This window comes from Sphaerodactylus townsendi, linkage group LG05 (assembly GCF_021028975.2).
Source record: "Sphaerodactylus townsendi isolate TG3544 linkage group LG05, MPM_Stown_v2.3, whole genome shotgun sequence".
NCBI classification, from domain to species: Eukaryota; Metazoa; Chordata; class Lepidosauria; order Squamata; family Sphaerodactylidae; genus Sphaerodactylus; species Sphaerodactylus townsendi.
The window spans coordinates 29810999-29824146 of NC_059429.1; the positions used below are offsets into that span (position 1 = coordinate 29810999).

General features: G+C 39.7%; 1 protein-coding gene across 1 annotated transcript in view; it reads left to right on the top strand.

Moving 5' to 3' along the window:
• Positions 1-13148, top strand: part of CDC73 (cell division cycle 73) — a 128859-nt gene that overhangs the window by 28596 nt on the left and 87115 nt on the right. Inside the window, exons 8-9 of the mRNA XM_048498741.1 lie at positions 4465-4563; positions 7126-7204. Of these exons, the coding sequence (XP_048354698.1) occupies positions 4465-4563; positions 7126-7204 (178 nt within the window). The remainder of the gene's footprint in view (positions 1-4464; positions 4564-7125; positions 7205-13148) is intronic.

The window sequence follows — 13148 nt, forward strand, 5'->3', positions numbered from 1 at the left end:
CAACCTAGTCCGAAACTCTAGATCAGCTGGGACAGAGGGCACATATGGATGTTAAATAGCATTGGCAAAAGAATTGCTTCTTGAGGATGCACGAATGAGTAGCCTGACGAGGTTCTCTTTCCCAGTGCTACCATCTCTTCCCAACCCTGGAGGAAGGAGACCAGCCATTACAAAGCTGTTCCTCTTATACCAGTGTTAGCAAGGTAATGGGTCACAAGGTTATAATTCACCAAGTCAAACATTATGTCAGATCAAGTAGAATCAGCAGCAGTAACTTGCTTTGATCCAGCTACCTCTGGAAAGCGTCCATGAGAGTGACCAACTCCGTCTCCGTCCCATGACCTATCGGAAGCCTGAATGCAATGGGTCCGAAGCTGATGAATCATCTAGGAACATCTGAAGCTGCTCCACCGCCACTCTTAAGTATCTTACCCAGAAACAGCAAGTGTAGAACTGGGAGGTAGTTGGCTAGTTCCAAAGGGTCTAGTGATGGGTTGTTGTTTTTTCAAGAGGGGATGTACCACTACCTCTTTCATCTCCACTGAAGCAGTGGAGAAGCAGTGGCGTAGTGGTTAAGAGAAGGTGTACTCTAATCTGGAGGAACTGGGTTTGATTCCCCGCTCTGCCTCTTGAGCTGTAGAGGCTTATCTGGGAAATTCAGATTAGCCTGTATACTCCGGCACATGCCAGCTGGATGACCTTGGACTAGTCACAGTTCTTCTGAGCTCTGTCAGCCCCACCTACCTCACAGAGTGTTTGAGGGGTGAAGGGAAAGGAGTTTGTAATCCCCTTTGAGGCTCTTTACAGGAGAGAAAGGGGGGATATAAATCCAGCTCTTCTTCCTCCTATAATGTCTCTTAAGGAGCCCACACTTTCACCAGTGGCTTTCACCAACCATGACAGACATGGGTCCGGAGAACAGATAGCATGGTTCACAGTGGCCAGGGTCTTATCAACATCAGTTATAGAGAGATGACTGAATTAATCCAAAATTGGTGAGTCAACCAGGGGTAACCTCTTAAGAACGAGAGAAACTGATTTGATGTGAGTTCTGAGTCCAGGTTAAATTAAAATCTGGTTAGCTTTTTCTACGGCAAGGATTGCTTGACTAAAATTAAGATAGAGAGGTCAGTTGTTCTCCAGGGATGAAAAGGGCATGAATATGCATTCCCGGTATTCTCAATTTATTGACAGGGAGCTGGGGATATATCTGCCTTAGCCCAGAGATGGTTAAAGGGGAAGAGCTACCTGTAGGAACATCTTTCTGTTGTCTGTCAAATGAAGTGCTTCCTTTGCATTGACTTTCCTTCCTCTGCCATTAATTTCTAGCTGCTTCTGAAGATGATTTCTCTGAGCTGTCTTGAATTAGATGATCAATTTTTAATGAAATATTCAGATGGGGGAATCTACCTAAGCAATTTATCCTGACTTACTCTTAAGCAATTTTAAAGCCATTTTAAAGCACAGTGAACACTTAAACATGGCACTTAAAGTACGTTATGTCTGCAGTATGCTAAATAGACCTTGTATACGAATAGTGTATATCTGTTTTTAGTGTGTTAATGTTTGCATAATGAATAGAGAAAACATTTTTTCATTATATATATTCTTTGAGAATCTCTGCTTCTAAATACATTCATTATTATTTAGAATTATTAGGAATGGAGAACATCTGTTATATACATATGCCATTTAACATTGAAGAAGAGTTGATTTTAATACTTAGCTTTTCTCTTCCTTTAAGGAATCTCGAAGCAGCTTACAAGCTCCCTCCCATCCCCTCCCCACAACAGATACCTTGTGAGGTTGGTGGACTGAGAGAGTTTTAGATAACCGTGACCAGACCAAGGTCACCCAGCAGGCTTCATGTGTAGGAGTGGGGAAACAAAACCTGGTTTACCAGATTAGAGTTTGCTGCTCATGTGGAGGAGTGGTGAATCAAACCATGTTCTTCAGATTAGAGCCTACCACTTTTAACCAGTATACCACACTGGCTCTAAGGGCATCTGGAGGGTTGATCCAAATCATTTCAATGTGGGCTTTCTTTAAAAATGACTGATATTAGAGTATGTGCTTCTTTTCATCAGTGTAATGCAGTTTAGTTATAGGACTTTGTTTTGAGTATTTTAAATGTACCGTATATACTCGTGTATAAGCCGAGGCACCTAATTTTACTGCCCAAACCTGGGAAAACTTATTGACTCGAGTATAAGCCGAGGGTGGGAAGCCGGGAGGCAGAGGGAGCTCCTTATTTGGGCAGTGACATCAGGGGGAGTCACTGCCCAAATAAGGAGCTCCCTCTGCCTGCCAGCTGGGTTTGACAAAGCCCAGCCAGCCAGGGTGCCTCGGGGTTCCCCCTTCACCCTTGACTCTTGATGAGGGCAGCAACAAGCGGCTTCCCAGCCCCACCCCCAGCCTCCTTGTGATGAATATAAAATGGTGACTCGCGTATAAGCCGAGGGGGCTTTTCTCAGCTTTTAAACTGAAAAACTCGGCTTATACGCGAGTATATACGGTACAATCGATTTTTAAAATTCATATACCTCTCTCTTCAGTGGGCTTGTATTTTTACTTTCTGTTTTTATTTTTGTGCACATCCTCAGTTGTTACTTTGTTTGAGGTTTAGATTAGAAGAAAAATAGGATCTACATTAAAAACCATTCATTGTAGGTCTTATGCTTGGGTATGTAGGTTATACTTGTTTCTAAACAATTTCAGCAATTGATTTTACTATGTATAGCTTTATTAGTACCCCATTACTTTATCTTCTGTGACCAATTCTGTTGTATGGTTGATATTCACCCGCTTTATTATTTTAGGAGATTCTTAATTATCCTGTTCGATGGTTACATATTTTTTTCAGTCCTAAGTTAGGGTGATCTCATGGAGTCAGAAGACATTTAGACCAAGAGGCTCCCCAGTTTCCTAGTTCTGTGAGATAACATGTTATTTGATTTTATTTTGTCTATGGATGATAAATTCCTTGCTCTGACTGGGATGAAATCTTTCTGCTATACCGTGTTTTTTCTGGACATAGAACTGTAGGGTGCTGGCATAACAGATGGTCAGATACAGAAAGTTGCATAAACCTTGGGAATCAATGCTGCAAGTTTGACCTGAAGTAATTGATAGGCAATAATGTATTTTATTCATTTATACTCTGCTGTTCCCTGCAATGAGGAACCATAGGTATTTTCATTGTTGTTGTATCCTCCATTTTAACCTCCCAACCTGTGAAGGTACTTTAGGTTATAGATTGTGAGACATGCCCAAGTCACTCTACTTTCCATGGCAGACTAAGGATTTAAGTCTGGGTCTCATGGATCCTTGCCCCACACTTTAACTATACCACACTGGCTCTCAATTTGATTGACTGAGATATATCTACTAAGCCATCAGTTCAGGGTGGATAGGGTTTTAAATACATGTTTACAAATTTGGATACGACACTCAATTTTAAACTTACAAAATTTGTTACCAGAAAAACCCTTGCAATTTTTCTTGTCATGCAGTTGAAGAGTACATTTTTGAACTTGTAATGGTAAATCCACTAGTGCATTGTATAAAGCTGTAGGGAGAGGAAGTGTGGTTCAATCGTACTTAGGTGACAGTATTTTGAGTTACTGAAGAGCTCAATGCAGAAATTAGTTTGTCTGTTCGTATGCACCTTAGAAATGAATAAGATTCTCTTTCACGTTCTGTAGCTAATACAGAAACATTGTTAGGGCATTCAGAGAACTCTTTTGACTAGGGGAAGAAAAATATTGCCCCAGACGGGAAAAAAATAGTTGAGTGTGGTGTGGACTGAACTTTGCAACTGTCATTTTGCTCCAATTATAAACTGACAGCAAAAAGTAAAAGGCAGACTTTTTTTTTATTTTCTAAGTCTTGAAGCCTCTCTTCTTTGAGTGGCTTTGTAAGTAAAGACAGAATATAATATGTGACATCATATGCATGTTTAGCTTTGCGTAGGAGAAGTTGTGTGGAACAGATCTTCCACAAGACTGAATCAGTGTGAACAGCGTTTCCACTCTGAGCATGATGCTGCCTCAGATAGTAATCTGAATGGAGAATCCTGAGTTCCATATGGGTAAAATGGTAGTTGTTATATGATGGTTTGGACGGAGACGTGAATAATCAGAAATCTTGGAAGGCTGGCACATTATTATTCCTTGCTGTGTAAGTGGTAGAGAGCAGAGGAGCAGCTGCACATCTTCAGGGCTCCATCAGATGCATGACTGATTATTTACAGTCTCAAAACTATATTCTTCCAGCTACTATACTGTGCAGTAGTACTGACTTGGTTTGCTTTATTTTTCTAATAAATGCCCCATGATTCTCAGCAACTAGTGTTATCCCAAGCATTGTACAACATAGAGAAATGCATAAATTATAACATTATATATATATATATATGTATATCACAAAGACGAGTAAAATAAAATCACTTTCTTTGTTTTCTAGAATTTTGCCAAGAACATTTTTGCAATTCTTCAATCAGTCAAAGCTAGAGAAGAAGGCCGTGCACCTGAACAACGACCAGTACCTAATACTGCGCCAGTGGTAAGACTAACTCTGCACTTAAGGCTAGAAACCATCATGTTTTTAAAAATAACAGTAGCATGTGTTTTTATTCATTTTAAAATTTGGTTTATTTGAAAAAACATAGCTTTGCATTCCGAATAGTGACATGCAACCTCTAGTTCTACCTTCTCCCAGCAAATCCCAGCCTGCAAGGGAAGTAGGCAGATACCAAGCAGTGGCACCCAGTGAAAGACTGTGGAACCTCTGGGAGGTGGGGAGGGAAAGTTTGCCATCACCTCAGATGGGGCTTAGAGAAGTAGCAGAAAATCAGGGGAAAGTATCAAGAGATTAGTTATGTAGTTAAGTTTTGTCCAGCAAAGAGAAAAAATCAGACATCCTTGGGCTCGAGCAAACAAGGAGGCAGGAATACTGCTGGTATCCTGTGTTACCTTAGAAAAATAGTAACTTCGAAAATAATACCTTAGAAAAATAGTAACCTGTAAGGGAATTGAGGAAAATATCCAAAGAGATAAACTAACCCTGTTTCAATAGGATGGGATTCTTGGGTTTAAGGAGGCGTTTCCAGTGAAATCATTCTGTCCCTGACAGAAACGTCCTGTCAGTTCAGTAAAGCTGCGGATGGGAGAAATTGTAAGCACTTTAAAGCAAAGTAAAGCAGAGTTTCTGTAAAGAACCAATAACTTGCTTTTTCCATACAACCACAAAATATTGAGCCCAGCTAAAGAGGAGACAATAAACTTATTCTATAGTGAAGGGAATGTGTTGATGTGGATCACTGAAGGAAAGGGGAGGCAAAAGTAGTAGAAATTATCTCAGATTACTATTCTACCTCCCCAGGCTTTCTCTATAATAGTCGCACGTAATCCAGCACAGTTGGTTGTTAGGAGTGCCTTACGAACCACTTGTAACCCATATCATAACAAAAATCAACTTAGTCACTGCTACTAGATAGTAGGATGGATAGGGAATGGAGAAAACACCTGAGCATAACACAAATCCTTTCTTTCCAAGGTGATAATTAAATATCATTAATAGTCTTTTCCTTGCATCTTGCAGTAATGGATCTTTAATGCACAAATGAAATTAATGTTCATTGTCCTGGCTTCTGTGCACACCCACATTGGCATTGTGCATATTCAGCACTAGCGACGGAAAGATCTCGAGCTCTTCTGTCCAGAGAATGCTCTTGCCATTAGGCGTCCTTGTGCTCTTCCCTTGCCTTGTGCCTTGATTTGGAATTCATTATTCCATTGCACTTAGCTTAGTAGTAGTGTCTCTGTTATAGCTAACCAAAGATCCACTTGGATGACATTGTGGTTCTGTACTTCTCTGCCCCTATTACAGCAGCCCCTCTGGCTAATCTTGACCCTCCTATTCACTTAGTGCTGCTGTCCTTTTTTGCCTTTTTTTTTTTGAGAACATAATTGTTTCAGTTTCTTCTGGAGCTGATGGCAGTTGGTATTAAAAAGTTTGTGAGTGAATGTCCACACCTGTTTTCTGAACTTTTTCCTGCATTTTAACCATAGTCCTTGTATGTAATTGCAACATAAATTTCAGTGTCTTAATGGCAGTTTCAACACTGAAATGTGTGACTTATGGTGGGTGTTTTTGGATATATTCTAAATTATTGCAGCTGTGAGTAAATTACCTATGCAAAAGATGAATAAAATGGAACACTCTAGGTTGGCACTATTTTTAACTCTTTTAATTTTTTTACGATATCCTTTCTGCTCATCTCCTCCCAAGAAAAGACGTATGTGGGGTATGTAGTTCCTTCCCATACTAGTATCACTTGTATACAAAGAGAAGACACACTGGTGCACAAAGAAGCTGCATCATTTATCCATGTCTCCTCTTCTGTTCCCCCTCACTCAGCTTAACATGGTAGAGGAGCACGCCACTGGAAATTGGCTCCTGTACCAGTAACTTAGAATTAAGTTCAACGTGGTATCTTATTAGGTGGTTATAATTTATATATTCATCTGCTGATCAAATGACTGTAAATAATCTCAGCTAAACTGAATTTACAGTTATCCCTTCTACTTAGCGACTTCCCCATTGCTGTTTTGATATATCATGGGTTGGCATAAGAAATTAAATAGAAATTTTTCAGAAGTTTTGCGGAAGCCATACACGACATGTGAAGGCCAGCAGATGACTCAAAAAAAGTTTAGAAACTCAGAAATGTAAAAAATATATGCACAGCATTGTATATCAATATATTTTATCTTTTAATACCATAAATAAACACAATTTCTTTTTAAAAAGGTAAAATAAAAGAAAAATAAACAATTTAGACTTATTCTCTGGTACGAAGGGAGAGCCCAAAATGTTTGCACGGATTTCCAGATGTGGGGGGTGCCGTGCCTCTAATGTGGAAGGGATATATTCAGAAGGTGGATGTAGGATCAATTTATAAATTGGAATCAAATACAGTTTAAATTTATCTTCAGAAATTGTAATTAATTTCTGTCATTTGGGTTATCATTTGACAGATAGTTCCCTCAGCTGTCAAAGTTAATTTTTTAACAAACATTCAGCACAGCTTTTACCTTTTGTGTGTGTGTGTGTGTGTTTCAGGACCCCACTTTACGAAACAAGCAGCCTACTCAAGCCGCCTACAACCGATACGATCAAGAAAGGTTTAAAGGAAAGGAGGGTAAGTTTTCCTGCATTAACCTTGTCTTAACATTAATAATCCTGGTTCCATAAAGTTCGGGCTGCACATAACCAAAAACGTTCGCAACAGGAAAAGAAAAAAGAAAAAGCCAATTATTTAATATATATTGTATCTTAAGTATTGTCTTCTATTACAATTTTCTTCCATTTCAGTTTAACCTGTGGATAAGCTTCTAGAGTAATTTTTTTTCCAACAAGAACCAAGTGGGATTTTTTTCTTATAGCAAACAAGTTGCAGTTTCTGATGTGTTGTCATTCCCTCTTTGTATTTGCACACTGCTAATAGCATAGAAGAACTGGCCAGCTCTGGCAGCCAGTAGTGAACAATCAGCTTGTCTTCAGATCAACTGTGTAAAAAAGCTGTAATGATGTGTCTTAGTTTGCTTTCCTGTCAACCAAAAGCTTGGTTTGCAGGTCAATTGCACCCCTAGAATGTCTATATTAATTGTTTGAAAGAATTTTTGCCTTTTAATCTTCTGTGAAATCGTAACAAAAGCTCAGACTAATCTTGTCTGGTCTGTCTGCATGTCCTTTTAAATTCATTCTTGAGTGGGCTGTTGTTTCCCCTAGTAGCTAGCACTCTGAAAGTCTTTATCCTTGGCAAAAGGATGGAAAATGAAACAGTTCTAAAATAGTCTTCCTAGAAGTCACAGAGAGACCAATTTTCAAAACTAAGCTGCAGATATTTATGAAAGAGATCTTCTGATTTTTATGTGCTTCTGCTGTAATCAAAGCACTTTCTCCTGACTGCTTGCAAAATGAGGTAAAAGGAAATGGCAATACCAGAGAAGCAGTTTCAGTCACAATTATTCAAGGCCCTAGAAATTTTCCCAAAAGAATTTATTTATGCTGCAATCCGATATCCTTTCTTAGTCAAAACTACCTAAAACCTCCAATGTTGTCTTTGCCTCACTAGTCGTCTTCTGGAATTGGTTGAAATTTCGTTGCTGAGGAACCTGGGTACTGATTGGGTGTGTGTATGTGATCTATAGTTGGCCTACTGGACTAGACAAAGAAGACATGGTCAATTAACCAGTCAAGTAGATTGAAAACTTAACTTTTTTACAGCAGTAAAAAGATACTTTGTCAGCAGATTTCATGTGTATTCTGATTCTAATGCAATTAGGTAATTATCATTATGAAACCACAAAATTTACTTTAAAAACTTTACAATAAGAAAAAATCCAAAGGCACACCTCTGGGGAAGATGTTCCATAATCCTGGGGCTGTGAATGAAAAGGCCTTCTGTTCTGTGCTCCTCAGACAAACTAGCTTGTCCATGGGGCAGCCAAAAGGACCTTTTCCAGTGATCTTAGTTCCCAGACAGGAACATATGAGAGAACACAGTCCTTCAGATAGTCCAGTTACAAATGATGTAGATAGAGTGGATCAGGAGCCGGTGAAATTGTTGTAATATTGGCATCACATGATCTCAGCAACTAGCCCAACCAGCTGTCAAATCACAGCAGTCTGCCTTAGTTGTACCCTCTGAACACCCTTCAAAGATAGCCCCAAGTACAGAGCATTTTAGTTGTCTAGTCTAGATGTAACTAGGGTGTGAATCGCTGTGACTAGATCACACTGAGCCAGGACCAGGCACAGCTGGTGCACTAGCAAAACTGTGTGAAAGCACTCCAGACCACAGCAGCCATCTGATTTTCTGCTCTGTCAAACAGCACTCCCAAGCTGCAAGCCTGACTTTTCAATGAGACTGTAACCCCAACCAAGACAGGGGAGATCTCAAGTTCCTGGTCTGCCATTCTGTTAAGCCAGAACACTTCTATTGTGTCAGGATTAAGTTTCAGCTTGTTCATCCAGTCCATTTCTGACTCCATTGCTGACCAGTTCACAACATCATCAGCTTCCTCAGAATTAGGTGGAAATGAAAGGTATGAAAGAACAGCCATCAATAAACACATCAATAACATAGGGTCAATAAACATAGCATCATAAATAATAAACAAACAAACATCGTGCAACAAACAACAATAAACACATCAATAAACATAGAGTCAATAAACATAGGATCATAACATCATAAACATAATATCATAAATATAGCTACATAGACATAGCTTTATAATACCAATAAAAATCCATACAATACGTTAATAATAGAACATATAAACATCATAAATACAATTAAACCAATTAAATACAATTAAACCAGTTTACCATAAATTAACAATAATTCAATAGACAGATGGTGTCACCATACAAAGGAATTCATAGGAATTCATATAGCCATGCCTACTGAACAGCGCAGGCAGTAGCACCACATATTAGCTAGTAGAAAACTCCCCCCAAAGCCAGTTTGCACAGAAGAAAACAGATATTAAAAAAGAAAGATATAAAATGAAGAGAAAGATAGAAAGAAGGGGTAACCTGGACCCGTCTGCCACCCAGTGTCCAGGCACCCCATTCAACAGCCAAGGAGAAGAACACAGGATACCACCACCCACCTGGCCGACTGCCATAGGTGGTCCTTATGCTGGAACAGGTGGCCATCTGCCACTCAGTTACCTATTCTGCAGCAACTTTGGACTTAAGAATAAAACATTAACAACTACACGAACCTAGATCCACCTAACTACCTTAGCTTAAATATGTAACTATCTGTGTCCCACTAACTGCAAAATTTACTAACTACTAACCAATACATTCTAATTACCCACACTATCCTAGCTGAAATTCTATGATCTAACTACCCCCAGTTAATTGCCTAAGTAGCTTCTATGTAGACAATCACTTGAACCACTCCACCAATATAGATATAAGAGTGGGACTCGCAAGCACCCTGGGAGCAGGCCATAGTTCCACAGGTCTTGCAAGCAGATCTACACAGGCAGCAAGATGGACTAGGCAGGCATTGTTACATCAGGGATGAGAAGCTAGCTGCCCTGGGTTGCTGCTCCTTAAGTGACTGCCCAGCCCCACCCTCTCCAAGTGTTGAAAATGGGGTGGAGTGGGACTCACAAGCATCCTGGGAGCAGGCCATAGTTCCACAGGTCTTGCAAACATCTTCCACACAGGCAGCAAGATGGACCAGCACCTCTTCCAGCACCTTGCCCAAGAATGGAAGACTGGAGACTGGCTCAAAACCAGTGGGCTCCAGGCTTACCTGGGACCTGTTTTGTGGTCCTGGGCACAATGAGGGCAACGTTAGGGGCCTTGCTGGGCCTGCCAGCATGACTTCTGTGTACGTGCGTGTTTCCTTGCCTCCCTGGCCCTCTTTGACCTCATTCTGGCCTCCAGCTAATCAGGCTCATCCTAGCCTGGCTAGGGGCAGAGTTCTGGCTGTGGTAGGATGTGCCTCATCATCTCTTCTGGGGCCACAAGTTTGCCATCATGGCAGGTCTCAAGGAAGGTTCCCCCCCCCCCCCAAATGCAGTTTTTAGGTTTTAACAACATTTAAGGACAGTTTCCATAAATATAAAAGAGTCACTGAATGGTTCTTTCACTTTTTTAATTCTGGAACTCTGGTGCCAACCTATTAATTTTTTAAAAAGAAAATTGAAATTAAAAGAGCAAAGTAGCAATTAATGCTAAATAAAATCTACTTTAAAGGAAGCTATATTTAATATGCGGCAAGTAATCTGTTTTGGTTTGGTGATGCTTACAATAAGCCCACAGAATGAGCTTTTCCATGCAGTTAGATTTACCCCTGATTGCAGCAGTTACAAATAAAGAACCCTCATTCCTGCTCTTGCTAACGAAGAACTCCCCCCTCCAACAAAGAATAGAAAAATTATTTTGAAATGAAAGGTATGGTATGGTATATTTAATTTATATACTTAATTTATATACCCTTTGTACCTCCATATTGGCATTCTTGGCCTTATGGAATTCTTCACCATGGGCAAATAATAGATGATTAGTTAGCGTTGGATTGCCCATTGCCCAGTGTGCTAGTCCAGTTGTTTGTCCCTGGATGAATTGAGAGAAGAATTGCAGTAGTGTTTATAGGTATTTGCACTCTGGCCTCAATTATGAATTTCCCCTTCCCCACTCACAGTCCCCTAATAATTATGTCTGCACCAGCTTTAACCAGGACTTACTCAATATGGATTTTAAATCCTGTTTTTCTGTTTGTGATCAAGGGTAAACTAATTATGTCTTAAAACCATGGTTTGACCAGGAGAGGAAATTAGAACTTGGAAGAAAAGGGAGTGTGTGATCTTGTAGCCAGTCCAGGTCCTTTGTCCTTGGTAGAAGAATAAACTGTATTATATTTGCACCAACCTAAGTGGATGTGCATTTTCTTCTGCCTTTTTTCAGTTTCACTTCTGAATTTTACTGTCTACTGCTAATATTTTTTAGCATGATGATGTCTTATGACATTTTGAATTGCTTTGCTGTTTTAACGTGAACTGCCTTGATCAGTGGAAAGACAGCATATAAATTTAATAAACAAGTGTGCTGAAAGAAACTGCCAGTCTAGCTGAGCTACTGTAAACATAGAATTACCCTCCAAGCAGTATTTTTTTTTCCAAACCTTTGGAATATTATCAGTGGTTTGGTTCTTGCTGATGTACACAGCTGTCAAACCGCTACTATACCAAAATTAGTTTAAATTGGTATCTTCAGTCTATTATAGACAAGTAAAGCACTGCATTGTTTAGTGGGTAACTTTTTATTCCCTTTTTCTGGGTTATGCACGTCTGCGTTACACTAGATTTTTTTCACATTTCATGTTTCAGAAAGTGATATATCCTGCTGGCATCTGAATAGTTTATTCCTTTTCTGGTGGAGCTTTTATTTACTGCTTACATCAAGTGCTAGGAGAAAATCCATATCAGGTATCCACTTGTTTTAGGAGACTGGTGCTTGTAAATGCAATTCAGGAGGATTTCATATATGTTAAAAGCCTATGGGGACAGTACCATGATGTATTACTTTTCATAATCTGTACTTGGGATGTTTCTAAGATGTGTAATTGGTTATTTTTCTCCTGAGATTTATGTCTGCCTGGGAAGACTTGTCACATTTTCTAAAGCTGTGGTAAGATGCTTCGGATGATTTTCAGTATAAAGGTGCATATCTCGGAATGCTTAACCTTCTAGTGGCTCTGATTCTGGTTTATGCTGCAGCTTTAATTTCAGAAATTAAATTCAGAAATTCGGATCGCCCCTCCACTGTGGTAGGCGCCCTGGGGAAGGAGATTCTGCTGACTTGGCTATGCACCGCTCCCAAATGCGGATTCAACCCCCCCCCCCTTTTTTTGGATGGGGCTCAAAGTTTTGTTTTCTTCTCTCATTTTATATTTACAAAAGTACACTAGTGAAATTTTGGAAATTATTTTGGAATTCCTCTCTTTCCAGTAACAGCATAAATGAAAAAATCCATGTGTTGTATTCATTACATGAAGGTTTCTTCAGTCTTTTTAGGTGAGCCCATCATTAGTCTCTTCCTTTTCTTCCCTTTTTCTGTTTTCTTCTCTGGATTGGATCTTCCATGAGACAAGGACCTGTCTTGCTTTTTTCATTCAAAGGACCTGGTTGATTGGTACTGGATAAGTGCCTGTTGTGCAAATTGAAGGGCTCTTCCATTGGTGCAACGTGAGCTACATTTGTCAGTTCTCTCTTTTCTCTAGTTCATTGTGCAAATTCCATGTTGCTTTTACAACCAGACTTGCTGGGAGTGAAGGGGACTGAGACATTTATTCCTGGAATTTTCTAGCTTTTCATGTCCACACCTATAAAGGTAAAGCTTGGGTGTGTTATAAACACCTTTGCAACACATGGATCACACAGCTATGTTCTTTGAGAAACTGGGATTTACCACATCTTTTTGTCAAGCAGACACTCAGTAACAAAGCTGGATTCGTCACCACTACCACCCCATTTTAAATTGGTCTTTTGTAATCTGAGCTTATTGTTGGGGAGGGGCGGCATATACATCAAATAATAAATAAATAAATGTAA